The sequence below is a fragment of the Curcuma longa genome, chromosome 6 (genome assembly GCF_044706935.1).
Source record: "Curcuma longa cultivar G26 ecotype Majalengka, Jawa Barat chromosome 6, ITB_CL_G26_1.1, whole genome shotgun sequence".
Classification (NCBI taxonomy): Eukaryota; Viridiplantae; Streptophyta; class Magnoliopsida; order Zingiberales; family Zingiberaceae; genus Curcuma; species Curcuma longa.
In genome coordinates, this window is record NC_133866.1 from 7,418,776 (window position 1) to 7,444,540 (window position 25,765).

A 25,765-nucleotide genomic window follows, 5' to 3' on the forward strand; every position below is an offset into this window, starting at 1 on the left:
TTATCCTATTTAAAAATTAAAAATTTATTATTTTATGTTATAGAAGCGTCCGTACAATTTTTGGTCAACTTTCCACATGAAACTTGTACTTATCCACGTCAGTGGACCCCATTAAATCTGTTAAGTAAGCAGCCGACGATCCTTGATCGACTCAGTTCCACGTTGGATTCAAATTAATTTATTTGTGGTTCTAAATTGCACATATCTAATCATAGATTTAGGAGATAAAGGAGATGCTATAAATAGACCTAAGAACTAATCTTCTTAATCATCTATACGGATGATATGGATCCACGTTGGCACCGACCTACGACCTAATTTATTACTTGGATCACAAAAATCGCTCCTTTTTTTTTAATCTCAATTCCTTGCATTTCATTCCTTTCCGCGCCGCAAATCGAAGCATCGAATCGATTCGCGTAGCGACGGGCGCTTGATCTATCGATCTGGAATCGATTCTGGCGTGAATGCCTCTTTCATCCTTGCTTCGCTTCGTCGTGGCGTCGTTGGCTGCGGGGGATGGGGTCGTGGATTTCGAGCATCGTTAGGGCGGAAGCGGACGCCGAAGCGGGCCTCGGGGACTTGCCGGAGAGTTGCATCGCGGAGGTGCTGCTCCGCCTCGACGCGCAGGAGATCTGCCGCGCGTCGGGGCTCAACCGGGCTTTCCGAATAGCGGCGTCGGCGGACTTCGTGTGGGAGGCGAAGCTGCCGAAGAACTATGTGTACCTGATGGAGATGGCAACGGATGGGACGGCCATCTCATGTGTTTGCAAAAAGGAGATCTATGCGCGGTTGTGCCGGCCGAACCCCTTCGATGGGGGCACCAAGGTATCTTTATCTTTCTATTCGAACTAGGGCACTGTGAATTGAATCCAAATTCCTACAGTTTGAGGGTGTTGAATCATCTTTCAAGTTTGATCTTTTGGATAAAATTTTGAGTCTTTCTCATACTAATTGGAAAAAAATGGTTCTTCATACCTCGAAAATAGATTCTTTTCAGTGTACTTGGGTGTTGACAATGTAAATTATCCCCTGATTGCTTATTTAGGGTTTATCTGACGTTAGCTTTAATCACGGTGAACTAGGAATTTTGGCTGGAGTTGAACAGGGGTGGAATCTGCGTGTCTATTTCCTCAAAGGCATTACTGATTACAGGAATCAATGACAAGCGATACTGGAAATACCTGCCAACCGAAGAATCTAGGTACTGAGTCTTGTCTATAGACTAACTCTTTGAATATTTCCTTTTACCTTTTACCTTCTTTAAACTAACTCTGTATTGACTGCTAATACCTAGATGAGGTCTTATCATCCACTGAATGAGGGGCTTGAACCTATGGTCTTTTTCCTTTTACCTTTAAGGTTGGGTTACTGTGATGGAAAGATAGGAGGAGAAGGGGGTTTAGAAGAAAAAGAGACTTAAAAATATATGGGTGATGAAGCCTCATATGTGTTTATTTTCATGTCTTTTCCTCTCCTCCCTCCTAACTTTTCGTCCGAGTAAACTCAGCCTAAGATCGGCTTGCATAATTCTCTAAAGTATCAATATGCCTATAGCAGAGTTTTCCCCTCCCTTGAAGTGGTTTTCTTGTGTTCAAGTCAACATTTCCTGCAGGCTTTAGTCTGTTCATATTTACCCAGCATTGAATTTGGAACCTTCACTGACTGTTGCTGATAATTGTAAGTAAGGAATTAGTATAATTAGTTGGTGTTAAAAATAGTACAAGTATAGCATCAGATCATCATGATCTCAATGACCAATACACAATTGATTCCTACTATCTATGATTAGATCATAGTGATTGAATATTTATTCTATTATCTTAGAGCGAGTATTATCACTGATGATACCCTCGTGAGTTTCAGAATGGCAACTCCTTTCTCATAGCTTGTTTGCAAAATTATTTGATTGATTAGTCTTCTTTTCACAATATAGTCATTCAACTTGAATAATTCTATGAAGGACAATAAACGCTATATACATCGAGGATTCTGAAGATGTTACATTGATTTGATACTTAATTTCCTCTCCACGGCATGACGACCATATAATAGTGGTAAATTTCTAGTTAATTCACTGTCTGTTTCAGATTTTCAGAGTGAATCTGTTATGATCTACATAAGTTAAATATTATCGGCAAGGATTTGGTCTCTGATATTGTTTTGGAGTTTAAATATCAATATAGACTTCCACAGCAATCAAGTCATGGCTTCCCTAAGGAAAAAGGTGTTTCCTTTGCAGGTTTAACACAGTCGCATACCTTCAGCAAACCTGGTGGTTTGAGGTGGCTGGGGAAATAGATTTCTGCTTCCCTGTGAACCTGGAACTAGGTCTACCCTAAGCCTATGATCACATTGGGACAAAAAGCCTGTGCAATTGACTTACATCTAGGTCTACCCGATCGGATTTCACCCAAAGGCCCATAGGCGCATCTTTAAGGCTTGGTTGACCAAGTGCTCTCTCTCTCTCTACTCGTTCGAGGAAGTCATTTGACATCCCATTCGGCCTCTGAGCATCGAATGGCCTCCCCCGATACGGGATGGGACAATCGGCCGAAAGCCTGTCGGCCAATTCCAGCTACTCGGCCATTCGGCCACTCATCCATTCGGCCACTTGGCCACTCGGCCATTCGGCTACTCTGCCATTCGGCCACTCGGCCAATCGGCCACTCGGCCACTCGGCTACTCGGCCATTCGACCACTCGTCCATTCGGCCACTTGGCCACTCGACCATTCGGCCACTAGGCCACTCGGCCACTAGGCCATTCGGCCACTAGGCCATTCGGCCATTCGGCCATTCGGCCATTCGGCCATTCGGCCACTTGGCCATTCGGCCATGTTCTGCCCTGCTCTGCGCTGCTCCGTCTGCTATGCGTGGTGCGCTATCTGCGCGAGCCACGCATGTGCCAGAGGCGCCGTCGCAGGCTCTGCGTGCCCTGCTCTGCGCTGCTCCGTCTGCTATGCGTGGTGCGTTGTCGAGTCACTGATTGGCCGGATCGTCAGCCGGCCACCGCCCTTGCCCTTCAAACCTCCCATCAAGCTGAATCGCTGGGTCACCCCACAGTGCCCTGACATATCCCATCATGACTCTGACAAGCCCACACCCCCATTTATTACCGCGATCCTTCTGACACCCGCATGGGCCATGACAAGATGATTACTTACCAGCGATGGGACAGGGAACTTGATTGTCCTTGACACTTCATTAATCATGATGAGACATCCTCTTAATGGTGACGTGACAGGTACACGCTCATCTCTTTTCAAAGAACAATTTCTATTAAATTGGCTTAAATAGTTTTCTTTTTCAAATGCCTTTAATAAGATTCAGACCTCTCCTTTTATCAATGGGAAAAAATTCCAAATAAAATTAATTATAAGCATCAATGTAACTTAAATGAATCAACTATTAATATTCTACAAGTTGTAAATATAGTCAAATCATTTCAAATATAATTATTAAGTTGTTTTACTTTCTTACGCTATGCACAATTTTGCTAAATAATATTTCGATAGAACATTTGGGTCATCACATATAAATGTTTTTTTAGTCAAAATGATTTTCCCAACTTCCTAAATCACATCCAAATTAAGAATTTTTTTCCTGATTTTCACAAACGTAGCAACTTCAATTACTTTGCACATCCCCATTTTGATACCTTTCTCATCTTAAAATATCCTCAATATGACAATTCATCCTAATAATTTATTTCAATCAGGTCCTTTTTATTCAGGCCTCTCTTAATTAATTAGTTTGCTGCAATTAATTGTTACATGTATGAACATGTGGATCTTTATTAGGCTTCTTGAAATATTAACAATGTGTAATTGGTTAAACTTTTTAATACTACATGATTTTTCATTTATTCAAGTATATAAAAGAAGATCACCTCTAATTGTATATCATAATTATACAATATTTAAAAGTTTGTATCAACCCAAATATGTAATTCAATTTTTAGGACAATCCACTAGATATAAAGTCGAGAACATAATTTTTAAGCCCCCGGATATAGTTTGTTGGGCCCATTGAAAATACCATGAGTTTATAAGATAGAAGATATCTCTATTGGTTTGAGGCCTTTTGGGTTGAGCCCAAATAAAATCATAAGGGCTTAGACCCAAAGTGGACAATATCATACCATTTTGGAGATATTTTGTACTAACAATTGGTATCAGAGTCATGGTCTATGTAGAGCCATACAATTGGTATCAGAGTCATGGTCTATGTAGAGTCATGTGGGACCCTCGAAAAAAATGAAGGAGGTAGGGGAGGCCCTTATCATGAGGAGAATAGTAGTGGGAGTCTGGACCTAGACCATGAGGAGAATGGTAGGGGGCTCTCAGTAGGGGGAGTCTGATAGCGCCATGTGGGACCCTTAGAAAAAACGAAAGAGGTAGGGGAGGCCCCTACTATGAGGGGAATAGTAGGGGGAGTCTGGATCCGGACCAAGAGGAGAATGGTAGGGGGGTTCTCAGTAGAGGAGTCTGGATCCGAACCATGAGGAGAATAGTAGGGGGCTCTCAGTCGGAGGAGTCTGGACCCAGACCATGAGGAGAATGGTAGGGGGCTCTCAGTGGTCTTTTGTTTGAGGGGAGGATTGTTGGGATACAATCAAAGTCCCACATTGGAAATACATAGAAAAGATCATAGATTTATAAGATGGAAGATATCTCCATTGGTTTGAGACCTTTTGGGTTGAACGCAAGAATAAAACTATGAGGGCTTAGGCTCAAAGTGGACAATATCATACCATTATGGAGATATTTTGATTCTATCGGTATTAACATAGTTGAGTTGGTTACTGCGGGGCCCTCGGTACTAACATGGTTGAGTTGGTTACTGCGGGGCAAACTTGTTGAAGTGGATAAGGGTCGAATCTCGGCGAAGCCGAGGCAATGCCCTCTCCCGTAGTAGTTAACTGTAGCTTTTCAATTTACCTCCTCACATATGATCATGGGACTGAAAGTGTAAGACCGCTGAGGTGGTGAATTCCATTTTTTGCTGAAGAAAATACAATTTCTTAATTAATGATCACTATGAATGTGAGATTTCTTGAGCTATCATTCATAAATAATATATTTTTTTATACCATAAATTATAAGTTGTGTATTGATTGATCCCTTATGTAAGGTTAATAGTATATTCAAGAAATAACAAGCATCCATTTAAAGTTTTTATAGTGCAAGTATCAAAGTATATTTTGTTGGGATACAATCAAAGTCTTATATTGAAAATACATGAAAAAGATCATGAGATTATAAAATAAAAGATATTTCTATTGGGATGAGGTCTTTTGGTTGCAATCTAAAAATAAAACCATAAGGGTTTAAGCCCAAAGTGAACAATATCATACCGTTATAGAGATATATATGGATTTCATCTGTTCTAATAGTGGTATAAGAGGATGACCTATGGGGTTCGGGGGTCCATTGAGATCCGAGATCATGAATTTATAAAATGGAAGATATCTCTATTGGTATGAGGTCTTTTATGTTCATATTTTTCATAGTTTTGAATTATATCTAACTGATTCCTTGGTTCGGACCGAAGAAGTAATGTCACTCGATTATTATCAAACTGACTGCAATCTTTTTTTATCTGTGAGGATCCCAACAGAGCGTCTTCTAGTTCTAATAGGCCATGAACTAGATCAGAATCATTCTTAGTGAATCTATAAGAAGCGATCCAATTATTTTCATCAGGTCCGAGTGAAGACCAAAGATCTTGAGCGACCAATCTGGCAAAACAATTCAAAAGATAAATTAACGATACAAGTTCGAAGTACCATTTGTACAAATAAGAATCTCCTTCTTTACATGATTTCTTCTTCATATAAATAGATATATATAGGATCTACGGGACAATTACTTAGAAGTACATTTTGTGCAACATCCCTTCTTATTTGATAGAAAAGAATCCCATGATCCTGAACCAATATTACCTAGGGATCGTAAATCTCAAGTTTGTCTATGAAGAGCTGATCTAATTGTATTAATTTATATATTTGATTTCTTCTATGTAATACTAATGGATAGGGCATCATTGATAAGTATTGTAAGATCTCATGCTTGGAATCCATGGTTATAGACCCGAATTCGTTAGTATGGAACATTTTTTTCCAAGTGAAACCCTTTAGTATATGAACCCCTTTAGTATATGAAAAAGAAAAATTTTGTTTTTGTTGAATAAAAAGCTTTCATATCTTTAATGCATGTATTTAATTTATTTGGAGCTATTAGAGCGAGATCCACTTTTATTTGTGAATCCTTTTGTTTAATCCTAAAAATATAAAAAAAATTAAAGCACCTTAGAGACTTTTTTTCCTTATTAACTATTAATTTAGAATTTTTCTTTGCTTCTTACAATTATATTAACACGTTACTAAAAATTACTTATTTATTGGGACAATATCTAAGAAGATTTGATTTGAAGATGAGAAATTACCATATTCACTTGCTTTCTTCCTTTCTGTCTTTAGCGCGTTTGGTTTGGTCATTTTTATTTTCATTTTCTTATTTTCTAGAAGTTACTGTTTGCTTTGTGTTTTCCAATCTCATTTTCTAGAAAATGAGAAGTCATTTTCTAAGAAAATAGAAAATGATAAAATATCATTTTCTATAGAGAATGAAAACTGTGATTGAAAAATAGAAAATGGGAAAAGACGGCTACAGTGTCGCACACCTCCTCATCGCACGATTATTTTAATAAAATAATTTATTAAATTAATAAATATAATTTGATAATTTTATTTTAATAAAATAATTCATTAAAAATAATGATTTTAATAAAATAATTTATTAAATTAATAAATATAATTTTTTAATTTTATCTTTTAAAATTTAAAATAAATTTATATATATTTTAATAAAATAATTTATTAAAATAATTATTTCAATAAAATAATTCATTAAATTAATAAATATAATTCCTTAATTTTATTTTTTTAAATTTAAAACAAATTTATATTTATTTTAATAAAATAATTTTATTAAAATAATTAGTTAAATTAATAAATATAATTTGATAATTTTATTTTAATAAAATAATTCATTAAAAATAATTATTTTAATAAAATAATTCATTAAATTAATAAATATAATTTGTTAATTTTTTTAAAAATTTAAAATAAATTTATATATATTAATAAAATAATTATTTTATTCATTAAATTAATAAATATAATTCTTTAATTTTATTTTTTAAATTTAAAATAAATTTATATTTATTTTAATAAAATAATTTATTGAAATAATAAATATATTTTGATAATTTTATTTTAATAAAATAATTCATTAAAAATAATTATTTTAATAAAATAATTCATTAAATTAATAAATATAATTTATTAATTTTATTTTTTAAAATTTAAAAGAAATTTATATATATTAATTATTTTTAAAATAAATTAAAATAATTATTTTAATAAAATAATTCATTAAATTAATAAATATAATTCATTAATTTTATTTTTTAAAATTTAAAATAAATTATTTTTTAAATTTATAAATATTTAAATTAAAATTTATTGAATTAATTAATTTGATTTCAATTAGATTTCACAGTACATTTGAAGTTATGTAATACTGTATTAGAAGGTCAGGTTTGACCCCTTTCTAATATGGTTGATCCCCTTCTTGTATGATTTTTTCTTTTCCATGATAAGATGGTATTTTTATTTAAAAAATCTATTTTATTTATAATTTTTTATATTAATAAACCAAACATATTTTTTAATTTTATTTTCTAGAAAATAGAAAATAGTATATCATACCAAACGTATTTTCTATTTTCTAAAAACTAGATCAGAAAATAGAAAAACAGAAATAGAAAATAAAAAATAAAAAATAGAAAAAAAATTTCCAAACCAAACCAGACGACGTTTCCCTACGTCTATGGCCGCTGCGTTGTTCCTCGGGGCGATCAACCTCCCGCCAGGCCCTCGCGGATGGACCAGGGGGAGAGGATGGAGGAGAGGAAGGTACATCCACAATAAGCACGGCGGAACCACCTTCGACGGGAGCGGTATCGTCCCGTCTCCTCTTGCGAGAACCGCTGGATTCCGGCACCTCTCGAATCACAACCTCCTCTCCAGGCCCCTCCCCGGTCCCCACAGAGGTGGTACCTTCAGCCACTGGTTGGGTCCCCACCGGCGCTGATTGAGGACCCTCCGACGCACCCGGACCGTCTGTCGCCAAGGGTTGCTCAACCGCCCTGACCACTGGCTCCTCTCCTGACGCCGCGGAAGTGCCCTCCGGCGCCGGTGGAGGTGGAAGAAGAGCTCCGGCACGGGAGAGCCTCCATTGCAACCGCTGTGCCATCGCGTCGTGAAACATGATTTTTCTCAGCAAAAAGGTGGTAGCGTAGGAAGGGACGGTCGCGGATTTGTTCCGAATAAACAGAAGTTGAGGCGACGCGCCGCGCTAGTGGGTGTATAGCCTCGACGACGCTTCGCCCCGGACCGTCGATGAACCAAATCCCCCCCTGTTTGATCGGACGATCCATGTCGTTTTGGGCCGCGAAGCAGCATTGGGCCCCGCCGGCCCAAGAACCCGCGACTGGCGCTCCCGAGCCCGAAGGACTCAAAGAAAAGTAATCAGGCCTTAGCCCACGGGCCCCGGTCATCGTCGCGACCCTGCCAGGATCGACAGAGTATCGCGCATACAAGTACCTTGGACCACTCATAACTGTGTCTACTAATATGTAGGTGGCGCGCAAAGAAACGCACAACATAACCACAGATTCAAAATTCACAAATTCATACAGTTAAGCAAGTCACTGTTGGGAGAAGAGTATACCAAAACAAAAGGAACCAACGTAAGCAAACATAGCGTCTGGATATATCAGGGATGGTCCATTGGTCGGCCAGCTTTAATCGAAGCCGGCAGCTCTTCGAAAACTTGCAAAGGGTCAAGGTGACTGAGATCCGCCTCCGGAGAAATCAGTCCAGACGACACACATTGTCGCAGAGCCCCCTCGAACCCGTAGCGCAACATCTGACTGCTCCTGTCCGCCAGGGCCTCGAAGAACTCTGGGGACTGGAAGAAAGCGGCTCTTAGCTCAAGAGAGTCAAGCCCTGCCGTAGGTTCCGGCTCTTGCGGCTCCACGATCTCCGCCTCCACCCACGCCATGACCAGTTCCGCCGACAACCGACTGACCACTCCTTCCACCCCAGACGCGGGCAGCGGTGGAAGCGCTGGGGACACATGCGTGACCCCCTGGGATAGCGTCCTATCCTGCTCTGTGGTGGTCTGCTCCAGTTGCTCCTTCGTCGTCTTCAACTCCTCCTCTATCGCCGCCTGCTGCTGCCTACTCTCTCGGAGATCCTGTTCTAGCTGTTTCACGCGATCTTCATTGGCGGCCACCTGTTTCTTCCAATTGGCGGCTTCGACCGTCATTTCTTCCAGTCTCCCCTTTGTCCGATGAAGCTCGCCAGGTAGTTCCTCCATCAGCGATCGCAGTTGCCGGCGGCATTGAGACCTGTCTCGGAGGAAGGAAGGCAAATGCCGATGAACCAGTCGAAGCTCCACCAAACTCTGCCGTAGGGATTGATATGAACTGTCAAGGACCTCGTAGATGTCCATCTGACATAGAACATCTCGCTCATACTCCCGCAGCATGTGGGTGAGTGGCGAGGCCCCCCCTTCTTCATCAGTAGTAGGGGTCACGGCAGCCGCTGAAGTAGATGGAGCTGTCTCCTGTGGCTGAGGGACAGAAGATGATGGCGCCTCTGTAATCTCCTGGCTCCGGACACAGACGGTCGTCTCCATTAGCCTCTCTCCATCTGAGGGTTCAACCGGGGACCCCACTTCTGGAAGGTTAGAGGCTGCTGATGGCCCACCTATCGTTTCCTGCCTTGCCCCCCCTTCGGGGACAGGACATAGGGTTTCTTCAGGGACTAAGAAGGACAACTCGCCTGCCGAAACAGTCCCTGATACTTCCAATTGGTGCGGGCTCCCCTCCCCCTCATCACGTTCCCCCGCGAAGGCTAATCCATCGCTCTGATCCGTTCCCATCTCGTCAGCGAATCGTACGAGCCTCCGCCGACGCCGAGGAACCTCCACCACCTCCTCCGAAACATCTGGAAGACTGTCTTCATACAAAGCTGTCGGCGACCCTTCGCTGACGCCCGTCGGCGCAGAAATCTCCTTGCGTTTCTTCCCGCTTACGGGCCTGGGAATTTTCTTGGACCTACGCGAGGAAGACGGTTTAGAGGAAACAGAAGAGACTACCGAATCGCTCTTCGTCCGTCTCTCCCCAAGTATCGGCTCCGACAACAAGGGATCCGGGCCTGTCGCCGAATCCCCAGGCATTAGCAAATTGGACTCCACGACCAAGCTCCATTTCATTTCACCATTAATAGAAGCCTGGCGTAGGGTTTCAAACAAAGACAAAGTGAGCGGTCTGGCCACAGGGCTTAGCGCTGCCCGGTGCAACAACGCCTCATTCTCTGACAATAGGCTTGCATTGTACTGCAACCCTAGCACTGTATCCAGTATATATTGATATGCCGTTTCATCGGAAAGATCCTTCAGTTCGGGGGATTCAGGAAGGTCGTCTAGCCAAGGACTGGGCCAAGTATACGGTTGTGGCGGCTTCACAAAGAAGAACTTGCTCTGCCAAGACCTGATCTTGGAAGGGTACTTCCCCAGGAAATTATATTTACCCCTAGCAGCGAAGAAAAAGACACCCTGTTCACTCTGACGAAGGTAGAACAGACGGTGGAAAGTGGCCGGCTCCAGAGGTATCTGATACAGCCGGAACAGGATCACCGCGCTGGCGATAAGGCGAAAGGAGTTGGGAGCCAGCTGCGAGAGAGATATCTGAAAGTAATGGGACAGCTCTTGAAAGTACGAAGGAAGGGGAAAGCGTAAGCCGCCTCGCATCTGATCTTCGAAAAAGGTCACAAATCCCCCAGGTGGATTGTTCGGTCGCTCCTCTGGTAGTGGGATCCGCAGCTCGTGATCAGCGGGAATGCCGTACGTCTCCCGGAGGTGCTCCAACGTTGTAGCTACCATTGCGGACCGCTCCTTCTCGAACCATCGCTCAGTAGACAACGTCTCTGCCATCGCTAGGCTAAACAGAAGAAGGAAGGAGATGAAGCGCAGAAGCGGCGGTGAAGAGGCAAACTCAAAAGAAGCTTGCGCCGCAAGGCACTCTTATCCAGGAGAAAAACTCGCCTACAACCGTCAGATCATGATCATGGGAAAACGAAAAGCCACAGAGGCAGATAAGCGGCATACCTTCATTAGAATCCTCTCCTACCCGATTTGTCCAGTCAGTCGGACCAAGCCTCCTTCGACTAGACTTGAGGGGGATGCTTATGATGCGGGAAGTCATGGAGGGCTCGGCGCGCGGTCAAAGTTCAAGCCACGGGTGCAAACTCCCTCATCCCGGTGGAGGAAGCCCTAGGCATACTCGCGACCTAGCTCAAGTCTCGTCCCGGCACTTCCTCTCGTCTCGGCGTACTCGCTCAAGTCTCGTCCCGGCACTCCCTCTCGTCTCGGCGTACTCGCTCAAGTCTCGTCCCGGCACTCCCTCTCGTCTCGGCGTACTCGCTCAAGTCTCGTCCCGGCACTCCCTCTCGTCTCGGCGTACTCGCTCAAGTCTCGTCCCGGCACTCCCTCTCGTCTCGGTACACTCGCTCAAGTCTCGTCCCGGCACTCCCTCTCGTCTCGGTACACTCGCTCAAGTCTCGTCCCGACAGGGTCAACCTCAAGGTAGGTTCCAAACCCCGCTTTGAGCCTCTGACACAAATCGCAGTCGCCATCACTGGAATGCTCGTGGCCGGGGTGCTGTATGTACACAGCCACTTTCGGCGTCTGTCTCAGTCGCCCCCGTCCGCATTAATGACGACCCCATATTGCATTAATGAGGCTCCTCGTACTTATACGTGTCGTGTTCTCCTAACCTCGTGTTGGTACACGCACTATCATAAAGCAAGTATGAAAGATCAGTCCAACCTCCCCCTACAAGCTTCTCCTAGAGATACGGCCTAGGATAGGCGGGACAGGGGGGAAGGTTCTCCTGCTGGAAGTTGGTGTACTCGAGGAAGAAGAGAGTAGCCTTCCCAGGCTAGGTTCGAAGGTTGGTTATAAAAGGAGTAACTGAGAACCATGCAAGGGACGGTATGAAAAATAGACTATACTTCCTCCTTCCTTTTGGACTCACTAGAAAAACCCTAACTTGAGCGTCGGAGTGGCACACCGGGATCCCCCGGGGCGCCAGTCTCACCTCTCTTGTTTATGGTGTGTCAGGACCCTCTTCTGAAGAGCGGAGTTTCGGAAGTTCCCTCCTTTGATCGAAGACCGACGACCTTCTTTGCCACTGCCAGCTAGTCCGTTGACTTGTGGCTTGACCCTCTACGACATTTGGCCGGAACATCAATTGAGATAAATTCATAAAATTATTATTATTTTCTTATCACCTACGTCACATTGATTTTGGTTAATTTATTATAGAATCAGCCATTTTTAAAATTTTCCATACTCAAATTAATGATTTGATGAACCTAATTGCCAACGCCATTATAATTAGCTCACCGAATCGATCGAAGTACAATCTACTTCTCCTGTTAGTTCAACCCACCTAAAGTACGCGTTGCTTTGTAGTAACTTTGTACTTCAATTCTTTTGCAAAAATAAAAACAAAGTAACTATTTATCTGTTTTAATTTTCCTAACTGTTCCATCATGAATCTGTTGGAACCTGAGTATTCTCGTAAAGAATAGCTTAAAACAGTGAAATAATTAGAGATCCATGTATGAAATTTAAACCCTAAATACTAACAGAGATCTACATATGAAATAATTAGAGCAAATCTTTTAGAAAAGCTGCACAAGTTCAGCACATATTTCCCAAAATCAGTCCAGCTAATTTTTGCCAAGGAGTCGAAGTCTCAACGACCAGCACGAACTGATTATGAAATCTTTCCTTTTCATGTGCTCTGTTGCTGTGAATTCCCACCTGTTCTTGAGTCGTCTGTCAATTTAGCAACTTTCTGGCGTTTGTTTATTGTACTTACTCATGTGATCTACAATCCATTTTAAGTTAAATTATAGTGTTCGATGCTTTATATAATCCAGGAACCACAGAGCAAGCTGATTGAGCGTCAGGTTAATGGAGTTTGGAAGCCAAAGATTGATCACTGCTGCAGCTGCTGCAATTCTCATTTTCCTCTGCTTCCATGGCTTCTGCTACTCCCTGAAACGTCTCTATTGTTCATCAATAAATAAATATATATATTTGTAGTATATATATGTTTTCTAACATGATTCGTCGATTATGGTTCCGGTTGCAGCTCCGGCGATCGGCTTTGTGAAGTGCGCGATCAATGCTCCGCCGGTGTCCTACCACGACTACATCATCGTCGGCGGCGGGACGGCCGGCTGCCCCCTGGCCGCCACCCTGTCGGAGAGATTTGACGTGCTGGTGCTGGAACGAGGTGACTCCCCGTACGGCAACCCCAACGTTTCCAACCTCGCCTCCTTCGTCCAGAATCTGGCCGATCTCTCGCCGACCTCCCCGGCGCAGCGCTTCGTCTCTGAGGACGGCGTCGTCAATGCACGAGCTCGCTGCCTCGGCGGCGGGACCTGCATCAACGCCGGGTTCTTCTCCCGCGCCAGTAGCCAGGAGGTGACGGAGATGGGATTGGACCCGGAGCTGGCCAACGAGTCGTTCCGTTGGGTGGAGAGAGAGGTGGCTTTCTGGCCTCAGCTCACGGAGTGGACTTCGGCCTTAAGGGAGGGTCTTCTGGCGGCCGGAGTCACCCCTGATAACGGATTGACTTACGAGCACTTGGAAGGCACCAAGGTCGGCGGCACGACGTTCGACCCAATGGGCCACCGCCACACCGCCGCCGATCTGCTCAAGTACGCCAATCCCGCCAAGATCAATGTCCTCTTACGCGCCACTGCACAGAGGATCCTGTTCAGGAAACGTACTCACCGGCATAAGCGGCCGGAGGCGTACGGCGTGGTGTACAAAGACGAAGCCGGAACCGTGCACGAGGCGCACCTCAAGAAGGGCTCCGCCGGCGCCGTCATACTGTCAGCCGGCGCTCTCGGCAGCCCGCAATTGCTCATGTTGAGCGGCGTCGGCCCCGCGGACCACCTCATGTCCTTGGGCATCGACGTGGTCCTGGATCAGCCGATGGTCGGACATGACATTGCCGACAACCCGTTGAACCTCATCGCCGTGCCTTCGCCGGAGCCACTCCCAATAACTTCGGTACAAGTCGTCGGAATCCGGCCAGGCTACTACGTGGAATCCTTGACGGGCTTCAACTTAGTTGCAGCGCTTCAGGGAGCCAAATCCTCACAGGTCTCCTCGTAATCTCAAATTTGTCACTTCAAATTATTCATGAAACTTTTAAATCTATAAATTAATCTTCCAGATTCCTGAATCATCACGTCCCCAAATCCCCAACCAAGGAAACCAAAACAGCTACTCATTTCAAGGAGGCATAATAGCAGAGAAGCTGGCGAAGCCTCTGTCCCGAGGATATCTTCGTCTCAAAACACTCGATCCAGAGGACAATCCATCAGTGACCTACAACTACTTCATGAACCCTGAGGATCTTGGAACTTGCCTGGAGGGCATGCAGACGATCATGAAAGCCATCGACACCAAAGGGTTGTCCAAATTCAGGTACCCAAATCTGTCAGCGGAGGACTTGCTGGCTCTCACTGCGAGCACAGTCGTGAACAACAGAGCAAGAACTGCGCTGGATTCCACTTCGCTGGAGCAATACTGCAGGAACCTTGTGCTCACCATTTGGCATTACCATGGCGGATGTGCAGTAGGGAAGGTGGTCGACGAGGAGTACAGAGTGATCGGCGTGGATGGACTCAGGGTCATTGATGGATCCACCTTCAGTTTCTCACCAGGAACTAATCCACAAGCCACTGTCATGATGCTGGGAAGGTAACAATTAACTAAATTTGCTTAATAGCGTGGCTAATATATACTTATGTTGTTATTTTCATGCCATGTGTGGTGGTTTAGGTACATGGGAGTTCGGATCAAAAATGAAGGGGATCAGCAAGGTCATTGATCTGTAAACACATATATGTATACTCTTGCAGTTTTTAGAACCTTATTGGACTTATTTGGTGTGTATGACAACTAAATAAATAAATAAACTTTAAGAGCCATGGTCTAACAATTGGTATACTTATGTTGTTATTTCATATTTTGATTTCATCAGTACTAATAATTGGTATAAGAGTCATGGTCTATGTAGAGCCATGTGGGGATCCTCAGGAAAAACGAAAAAGGTAGGAGAGGCTCGGACCATGGGGATAATGATAGGGAACTTTCAGTAGAGGGAGTTCGGATCCGGACCATGAGGATAATGGTAGGGGGGCTCCCAGTGGCCCTTTGTTTGAGAGGAGGATTGTTGGGATACAATCAAAGTCTCACATTGAAAATACATAGAAAAGATTATGAGTTTATAAGATGTAAGATATCTCCATTAGTATAAAATTTTTTGAGTAGAGCCCAAAAATAAAACCATAAGGATTTAGACCCAAAATGGATAATATCATACTATGGATATATTTTAATTCCATTGATACTAACTATGAAGAAATCACCATTAAGTTACTTGGAGAAGAAGTTTGGTACAAGCCATGAACGAAGAAATAAAGCCATGTTCTTCACCATTAAGTTAGTGCTCTTCACCATTAAGTTAGTTGGAGAAGAAGTTTGGGTACAAGCCATGAAAAGAAATAAAGCTTGCCTTTGCCAAGGGTTATGCTCAACAACGTGGAATTAACTTCGGCAAGATATATACATCAGTTGTTCACATGGAAATTATTCATATGTTTATGGCTCTTACTGCTCAACTCAAGTTGCTGATATATCAACTAGATGTTAAATTTACATGTATATGTCAACAATCAACTTCAAGTTAAGAAAAAAGTTCTTTATGAGTTAAAGTAAGCTCCACGAGCATGGAATAACAAAATTGATAATTATTTTCAGAAAATTAGATTACAAAGAAGTCCAAGTGAACCATCATTGTATGTGAAGACAAAAGGTACAATAAATTTTCTTATAGCATGCCTTTATGTTGATGATTTGATATATACGGGCAATAATTTGATGATGATCGAAGATTTTAAGAAAGTCATAATGAGCCAATTTGAGCAAATCTAGGACTTATGAGATATTTTCTTGGTATACAAGTGAAGCAAGAGAATGGTAGAATTTTTGTTTCTCAAGAAAAATATGTTGCTAATTTGATGAAGAAATTCAACATGACTTGCTACAAAGCCTCTTATACTCCTATGGTAGTCAATGATAAGCTTTCAAAAAATGATGGAGCTAAAAAGGTTGATGAAACCATTTACACAAAACTTGTTGGATCACTCATTTATCTCACAAATACAAAATTGGATCTTATATATGCCGTTGGCGTTATCTCAAGATTTATGAGCAAGCCTAATAAACTTCATCTTGCTATAGGTAACCATATTCTTAGATATGTGCAAGGAACTAAGAATTATGGAATAATATTTGAAGCTGAGAACGATAATAAATTGCATGATATATTTTATAGCGATTAGGTAGATTCAATAGATGATTGCAAGAGTACATCAGACTATATTTTCTTCATAGGAACAAAGCCTATTTCTTGGTTATCAAACAAATACAAAATACTATCAAGGCTGAACTATGTCAACATGTGGAGCATCATGTGAAGCTTTTTATCAAGGCTGAATATATATCAACATGTGGAGCATCATGTGAAGCTATTTGGCTGAGGAGAATTCTCAAGGATATGAAACAAGAATAATTTGTGCCAACCATATGCTTATGTGACAATATGTCTGCTATTGCAATGACCAAGAATCCTATTTTTCATAGTCGCACAAAGCACATTGAGTTACAACATCACTTCATTAGAGAGTTAGCAAGCAAAGGAGAAATTGAATTAGCCTTCTGCCAGACTGGAGATCAAGTTGTAGATATCTTCACAAAGCTGCTTTCAATCGAAAAGTTTCACTACTTGCGTGATAAATTTGGAGTATTAGATCTCTGAAAATTAAGAGGGAGGGTTAAAAGTTAATTTTTGAGAACTAATGCACATGCATGCATGCTAAGAATTGATGCATATGCATGCTGAGAATTAAAACGGATGCATGCATTTTGTGGTTTCAAGAACCTAATAAATGATGATCAAATTAATTAAGCAATAACTAATGTCATTCTAGAACTATCTATGATGTATTTATAAGATCGTAGTGGCTATGCCACAAACATATTCAATACGAGATAATCCATTAGATTTTGATTTCTCTAATTTTATATTGTTCTCTACTTCAATATCTATCACTTATAACTACTTGCCAAAAAGAAACTGGAAGATCGTCAACCTATATGTTTTTCCAGCAACCTATTTTGGGATTGAGTCTAAATAGAAGTCTCGCTGACTGATGTGTATAAGAAGCTGGTGTTCATCAATCTGTGGCTGAATATATTTATTAAATTGATAGTGTTTATCAGATTGTTGTCAGTGATTGATAGTTTTCAATTATCAGATAAAATGATGCGTTTGCTATGTTTTAGCCACTGAATCTAGTGATAGTTTTCAGCTCAGATAATATGATTTTTTGAATGTGTTTCTCAGATTAGTTTTTGAATCTGTTTATCTCTGTTTCAGAACTGAGTTATTGATATTCAGTCACAGAACTGAACCTGTTTATGATGTTCAGTTTCATGGCAGAATTGAGTTTGTGATGCTCACTGTTTCAGAACTGAATCTGTTTACCAACTGATGTACTTACCTGTCTATAAACTTTGTTTTGTTGAGGGTTACCAGTTTAAAAATTGATGTGTTTACAACTGTGATATGAACAGAGTTTCAGTTTCAGACCTCAGTCACAAATTGAAATTGTTCACAAATTGAAATTAGCGATCAGTTTTATAATTTAAGCTCCATATAGCATCCGACTATAGAATCAAAGGACAATGCTATCAGATACTGATTTCTTTGCATAGTGAACTTATGAAGTGTCTGATGCTATCTGATAACTGAAACTGATACTTTGATTTCTTGGCACGGCCAGGAATATTTACAAACGAAAAACCTTTCACTCTATATTTTTAACAAATTACTAAATCATCATTTAATAACTTCCTATCAACTGTATATCACCACCTCACCTGTAAATATCACTTTTATCTTCTGAAAATATCAAAATTTTAATTGTACATTTCATTATCACTTTCAGTATAAATGTCCTGTGTGGTTAGTTAGACACATTGCATCAATGATAGCAGAAGAGAAGGAATTCAAAGTAGATGATCTTGATGGATGATTGCCATGAAAGGATTGTAACAAATACTATCCTACTATCATTGCACTTGTCATGCATTTATTCAACCACCAATAATAGATCCAATAGAAAGAAGATCGTCCACAACTCAGTCACAAGAATTTTAGTCGTAAATGGTTGAACAAATACGTTACAAGTTGATTTGGTTTACATCCATAATTGTTGTCGGCGTTAACATCAGCCAAAATGAGACTTGCGATTGTCTACTTCCATAATTATTGTCAGCGTCAACATCAACCACCAATACGAGGCTTGCAATGATCAACATCAACTACTACTATTGCCTACCAATACCGAACTAATCTCCAATGGCAATTGCAATACTCGTTGACAATACAAACCTGATAAACCAAGAATTTCCTTAGTGGTTTTGACGCCTTCTAGGGCTAGAAGGCCTTCTGTTCTAATGATGGTTTTATTAGCTCTTATATACAGTAGTTCAATTTAGTGTCTTATTGGGGAATTAAAGTACATAAGCATAGATCGTATTACATTTATTGTGAAAATAAATAGAGGATCGGCTACACACGTTTAGATATAAGCAAAAAGATCAATCACTTGGTTTAACACCACCATTTCCTATCAGAACTCCCATGTACCTACAAATATCACCATCAAAAAAAAAAAAAAAAAAAGCAGCAGCAGCACATTCGTTAGTGATTAGCCATGCTTTTATAATAATCAAAATTAGACGTACGCTATTGTATGATATTTATGATCACTGAAAATCAGAAGATTGTTACCTGCCCAACATCATGAGAGTGGCTTGAGGATTAGTTCCTGGGGAGAAACTGAAGGTGGATCCATCAATCACCCTCAGCCCGTCCACGCCGATCACTCTGTACTCATGGTCGACCACCTTCCCTACTTCACACCCGCCGTGGAAATGCCAAATGGTGAGTACGAGGTCCCTGCAGAATTGCTCCAGCGACGTGGCGTCCTGCTCACTTCTTGCCCTGTTATTGACGACTAAGCTCGCAGTGAGAGCCTGCAAGTACTCCACCGTTTGATTCGGGTATCTGAATTTGGACAACGCTTGGGTATCGATCGTTCTCATGACCGTCTGCAATCCCTCCACGCATGTTCTAAGATCCTCAGGGTCCGTGAAGTAGTTGTAGGTTACTGATGGATTGTCCTCTGGATCGAGATTCTTGAGACGAAGATATCCTCGGGAGAGAGGCTTTGATAATTTCTCACCTACTATGCCGCCTTGAAAGGAGTAAGGGACGGACGGGGAGTTGCCTCCCAAAAGCGCTGCGACCAAGTTGAGGCCCGTCAAAGACTCCATGTAGTAGCCCGGTCGGATTCCGACGACTTGAACCGAAGTGATAGTCAGTGGCTCCGGCGAAGGCACGGCGAAGATGTTCATCGGGTTGTCGGCAATGCCATGCCCGACCATCGGCTGGTCCAGGACCACCTTGATGCCGAAAGACTTGAGGTGGTCCGCGGGGCCGACGCCGCTCAGCATGAGCAACTGCGGGCTACCAAGAGCCCCGGCTGACAGTATGATTTCGCCTGCGGAGAAGGCCTTGAGGCGGGCCTCATGGATGTTGCCGGCTTCGTCCTTGTACACCACACCGTACGCCTGCGGGTTCTTATGCTGGCCGGTAACGCTCCTGAACAAGATCCTCTGCGCCGTGGCGCGCAAGAGCACGGTGATCCTGGCGGGGTCGGCGTACTTGAGTAGATCCGCGGCGGTGTGGCGATGGCCGGTTGGGTCGAACGTGGTCCCCCCGACCTTGGTGCCGTCCAAGTGCTCGTAGGTGAAGCCGTTATCAGGGGTGACTCCGGCCTCCAGAAGCCCTGCCCTGAAGGCCGAAGTCCACTCCGTCAGCTGAGGCCGGAAAACCAACTCTCGCTCCACCCACCGGAACGACTGGTCGGCCAGCTTCGGGTTCAATCCCATATCCATCACCTCCCGGCGGCTGGCGCGAGAGTAGAACCCGGCGTTAATGCAGGTGCAGCCGCCGAGGCAACGAGCTCGTGTATTGATGACGCCGTCCTCGGAGACGAATCGCTGCGCCGGCGAGGTCGGGGTGAGGTAGGCGAGGTTCTCGACGAAAGAGGCGAGGTTGGAAACGTTGGGATTCCCGTAAGGCGATCCGCCTCTTTCCAGCACCAGCACGTCGAACCTCTCCGAGAGGGTGGCGGCCAAGGGGCAGCCAACTGTCCCGCCGCCGACGATGATGTAGTCGTGGTACGAGACCCGTGGAGCATCTGCCGCATGCTTCACGAAACCATACGCCGGCGCTGTTCACGTAAACCAAGCATAAACAAGGATTAAAAGGGGTCTTAATCATAAAAAACTACTGATTAATTAAGAACAGGAGAAACATTACAGTTCAGAGCATAGCAGAAGCCATTGAAGCAGAAGAAGAAGAAGATAATAATTGCAGCAGCAGCAACAGAATTGAGCGTTCTTTGGCTTTCCAACTCCATGATTCACTAACTGCCACTTAATTAATTAGCAGCTTCTGCGGTAGATGGATTAGATCGATCCTTCGACTTTATATAAGATCACCTTTTGCAACAAAAGGATGACATGATTGAGAAAATAATAGTTAAGAAATACTCCGAATAAAATATAATCATAAGGCTTTATATGTCAATAAGATAAAAATAAATTAAATAAATGATTCAATGAATTTGCTTAAATCCGCTACTGTGGTCTTTTTTTATCTGGGCTTGGACTATTTGCTTAATTCAATACTGTGGTCCTTTTTTATCTGGGCTTGGATTATTTGTTTAAATTCAACACTATGGCCCTTATTTTATCTTGGCTCGGACCGGACTTAGACGTATTTAAATAGGTCAATAAGTTGAAACGTAAACGCAATTGCTCATCGTAATAAAATCATATTTTACAACGGATGATTCCATCCCTAAAAAAATTTAACAATTGATTAGCATCGATTTAGTCCTTGATCATCAATTGTTAGCGACTTGAATTTTAAATTGAGTCATTAATTAAGAGATCGAATTAAAAATGATCACTAATTTGAATACTTCTATCATTAAATAATAATTAAAATTTTAAATTAAAATCATTAAATAATAATTTAATTTTAAATTCGATTATTAAATTAATGACAGAGTTATATATATTCATCGCTATTTGTTAAATCTGTCAATCTAATAATCTTTAATTTTTATTTTAACCAGACTAAAAAGATTTACATCAAATTCAAATAATTTTTATAAAATACAGAAACATTCATAACCTCGGTACAGATATCAGAATCATCGGTATTACGTTACAAATACTTATCCAAAAACATTCATACATTCGAAAATATCAAGATTAGTGCTTGAGATAAAATCATGCGAGATATAAAATGTTGCATCAAATCCTCTAATGTCGTTACCCTTTCAATTTAGCATTGACGTTCTTTGAATTTTAAAATTATATATATCGATAGCTTATGACCGTTTGAAATAAAATTACATAAAAAATTCTTTAATATTTTAAAATAATAAAAAATAAAAATTTAGGCATTTTGCAATAAACTTTGTGACGAAAAAAATTCATCGAAAAATTATTTGGTGACAAAATTGGCGACGAAAATATTTTTATGGGTAATAGCTAGTAATCAAATTCTGCGACGAAAAAATATTTATTTGTCGTCAATTTAGCGATGAATTCAGTTTTCGTCGTCAAATTCATTGCAACTTGGCAACGAAACTATTTTTGTCACAAAATTGAGTAATCGTTAATCTGCAACGAAAAAATTATTCATTGCAGATTGCCGACCAATTGGAAAATGATTGCGAGATTTGGCGAAAAAATCGACTTTCGTCACCAAAGTTTCAATATATACAATATTTTATGATAATTTTGCGACGAAATCGTATTCGTCGTAAATTATAAAATTTTCTTCTAGCACCTCTCTATTTCATTCTCCAATCCTGTTTAATTATATAAATTTCATTCTCCAATTTTACAACAACAACATTCAAGATATCCAATTCATCATTCAAAATAATACAACCAACATATTCAATTCAACATAATACTTAACAACAACATCATTCAAAACAAACAACCAATTTAACATTCAACATTCAACATATCCAATTCATTTTAAACATACAAATCATTACAACATCATATTCAATATCAAACTAAACAAATAAGTCATTATAACATTATTCTAAACAAACAAGTCTCAAAACATTATATTAAACATACGACATATCCAACATATCCAACAACACATCAAATATCCAAATCAAAACAACAGATAACCAAGTCTCAAAACGATCAGAAACAAAAAGTATCATTGTCCACCGCATCATCCTCGGAAGATACATTCTGCTCCACTTTCTGATATGTTCATGCTTCTTCTTCTTTTCCTACATCAGAAAATAAAACATAAAAAGTATCATTTTATACAAATTAAATATAATATATAAATACTTACTTCACCGCCATCTTTAGTTTCACCAATCCTGTTCAAAAATAATAGTATTAATCAATAATAACAAAATAAAGGGTTTACAAATGAAATAAAAAAATGTGGAGCAACACTAATTGTGACAAAAATCAAAATTATACACAACTAGGTTTATGAAGAATTATCATCATTATCGTCATCACTAGAACTAGAAGGAATCTGATTTATAATGGAGCCTAACTGACACATTATTAAATTCTGTTGTCAGTGCATTTTTCTTATTTCTTCATCCCTTTATAAAATTATGCCCTTTAAATTGGTAACTTCTTCAGTTAGACTTTCTATCTGTGCCTTTACTGCTGGTGGGGTGGAAGAAGATGTGTCAGCAACTCGATGAGTTCTGCTTAAAAAATCAATTCCCAATATCCTTCCCCCCTTGGATCCCCCACTCGTCTCCAGTCAGATGTTTAGATCATTCCCAACAAAGGGCTCAGATCCATCATTGTTATCACTAGCACTTGAACTTCTCTGAGCTAGCTCTAGCTGATCATATTTTTCTTGTATTGTAATACAAACACATTTAATAAGTTAGCTAGAGTAGGTACATAACTATTATAATCTAATTAAGTTAGAAATTAATATCCAAGTTTAATCCAAACCTTAATAGCTCTAGTTCTATCCCCACTCCAAGTCTTATTTTTTTTAAATGTGCACGTAAAAGTGTTTATAAATAGTGGCTCTTTCTCTATTTTCTTAGCCTAAAAATACATTGTTAAAAATAATATAATAGTTTAAAATCAATTAATAACTTAGTATTTATAAAAAATTTATCAATCTGTGTGTAAGCTCATTAATGTTGATTGAGCCTACTGCATATGTTGTAGATGAGTCTCCAGAATTAAAATTTGATTTGCTTTGTTTTGGTAACTCCTTTGTTTATTCTCCTCAGTTTCCCAAAAATCGGCAATCCTAGACCAATTTTCTTCGACGATGCACGGTGACTTTTTTCCTCTAGTCTTTGCATGATTGAGTACATGCTGAATGTGATCCTCACATTTTTTTCTTAAAGATTCTCTTTATTTCCAATTCTTCATATGGGTCTCAATTGAATGCCCACTAAAATTGAAAAAAATTGATTATATATTCATTTTAATTTGATATATCAACTGAAGGGAATATATAACTTAAATTCATTCCACCATAATTCTTTTATGGGTGCTGGAGTGCTGGTATATGTCATTGAAGCCTCTCCCTAATGGTTATTCACAATGTTATTGATCTTGCGAATAACACATACAGAATTTTAAAATCTATCATAAAATTTCAAACAAACATTGTTAAATAAACTACATAAGATGAAAAGTGAATATCCAAAAAATTGATAAGACAACCATTATGTAGGAAAATATATAATTAAAAAGTCATCATGGTCGTGGACGTGGCGGTCACAGTCGCATTTATCAGGTTCCGATAGAGGAAGCTCGTACCGTGCAAGAGGAGACAATTGAGGATTTGCGGAGGCAAGTCGCAAAAAATTAACCCAGCGTCTGGTAACGAAGGGTTTTGAAGATCGAAGGAGCTATGACCGTGCTTTTGATTCTGTATCTACCTTTGACAATCCTTACCACCACCCTGATAGGGTCGCGGATCGTCAAGGTCGAGAAGAACGGTATGTAGACATCGGTTTTCAGCAATTAATTACCTGAGTTTCAGGAACTTTTCAAGCAGAAGAATTCGTTGATTGACTTAACGAAATAGAAAATATTTTTGATTACAATGAGGTGCCTGATCGGATGAAAGTAAAGTTGGTTGTCATCCAACTCAAGGGCCGAGGATTTGCTTGGTGGAAACAACTACGACACTCACAGGAGGAAGAAACAAGGCAAGACAAAATTACCGACTGGGAGAAAATGAAGAAGAAGATGAAGAGTTATTTTCTTCCTTTCGACTATACTCAGACAGTGTTTCAACGATATCAGACGTTGAGGCAGGGAGTGTAAGATCAGTCAATGATCCCACGAAAGGGTTTTATCAGTTGATTAAAGGATTTGGGATCAACCACCCCACCACCTACAACTTCAAAAGAACACCGAGCTATGCAACACCTCTATGTTCCCCCTTCCTCCTACGACGATCAAGTCATCATTGATTGAGGCTACTAACAAAGAAGATTATCAGCCCGTGGCATGGGCGGAGCCACAGGGGGGGGCGCCTGGGGGGCGGTCGCCCCCCCTGCCCCTGGGCAAAAATCCTAGGTATAATGGTTTGAGGAGATGAAATGAAGCCGGTACTTTACTACCTACAATTGCTCGAGTGAAAAAGAATATGTGGAATATGTGGAATTGCTCGTGTCCACCAACTTGTCACATGCATGCTCTAAAAGAGATGCAAGCTGCATGTGGAATATAATAAGGCATGCATGCCCATTGCATTTGGGCTTAATCTATACATTAATAGGCCCGGTTGGTATTACTATTATTATTATTATTTTAATTGAGATATCTGAATTTTACCATCCTAATCGGGAGATGAATAGTCGGATCCCACATATTAACCACCAGATAAATCTGAAAAGCACATCCGGATTTCTGAAAAGCACATCCGGATTGTGACTCAGGGATCCACAGTTCGATCCCCAGCTACGGCGTATTTGCAGGAATTTTTCTCGGGAACGCAATCAAAAGATGCTGGTCATCTGGATTAGCTACCGTATGTGCTTTCCGATTTATCCTGGTGGTCGGTGAAAAATTTTCGTAGAACTGGACCGGTTACCCCAGCGATTGAGTCCATAAGACTGATTGAGATTTATTATTTTTTTTAAAGCAAAGGTGAGTTCTAATATGACACTCTAGCGTCACTAGTGAATTGAACTCCACAGGCATTCCGAAATTTGTCCCATGCATGTCCTCTAAAAAATGGCCCCCCCTCGGTAAAAATCCTGGCTCCGCCCCTGGCCCGTGGCCTCCTGATGTCATATTTGTCAGCAAATCGACGAGGATTTCTAAAGCCCAGCAACTACTAATTAAT

The 25,765-nt window shown here is 40.8% G+C and overlaps 3 protein-coding genes across 3 annotated transcripts; 2 read left to right on the forward strand and 1 right to left on the reverse strand.

Annotated features, from left to right (window-relative positions):
- Window positions 1-290: 290 nt before the first annotated feature.
- LOC141830666 (F-box protein PP2-A13-like) lies at window positions 291-1,211 on the forward strand. The gene is made up of 2 exons (XM_074718080.1): window positions 291-828; window positions 1,086-1,211. The coding sequence occupies exons 1-2, from the start codon at window positions 520-522 to the stop codon at window positions 1,209-1,211; spliced, it is 435 nt and encodes a 144-aa protein (XP_074574181.1). The 5' UTR covers window positions 291-519.
- An 11,908-nt stretch (window positions 1,212-13,119) lies between these two features.
- Window positions 13,120-15,151, forward strand: LOC141830877 (protein HOTHEAD-like). The gene is made up of 4 exons (XM_074718324.1): window positions 13,120-13,210; window positions 13,301-14,322; window positions 14,396-14,925; window positions 15,007-15,151. The coding sequence occupies exons 1-4, from the start codon at window positions 13,120-13,122 to the stop codon at window positions 15,053-15,055; spliced, it is 1,692 nt and encodes a 563-aa protein (XP_074574425.1). The 3' UTR covers window positions 15,056-15,151.
- Window positions 15,152-18,635: 3,484 nt separating this feature from the next.
- LOC141830739 (protein HOTHEAD-like) lies at window positions 18,636-20,807 on the reverse strand. The gene is made up of 3 exons (XM_074718161.1): window positions 20,684-20,807; window positions 19,088-20,594; window positions 18,636-18,943 (listed from the first exon to the last, which is right to left on the reverse strand). The coding sequence occupies exons 1-3, from the start codon at window positions 20,781-20,783 to the stop codon at window positions 18,895-18,897; spliced, it is 1,656 nt and encodes a 551-aa protein (XP_074574262.1). The 5' UTR covers window positions 20,784-20,807; the 3' UTR covers window positions 18,636-18,894.
- Window positions 20,808-25,765: the final 4,958 nt, after the last annotated feature.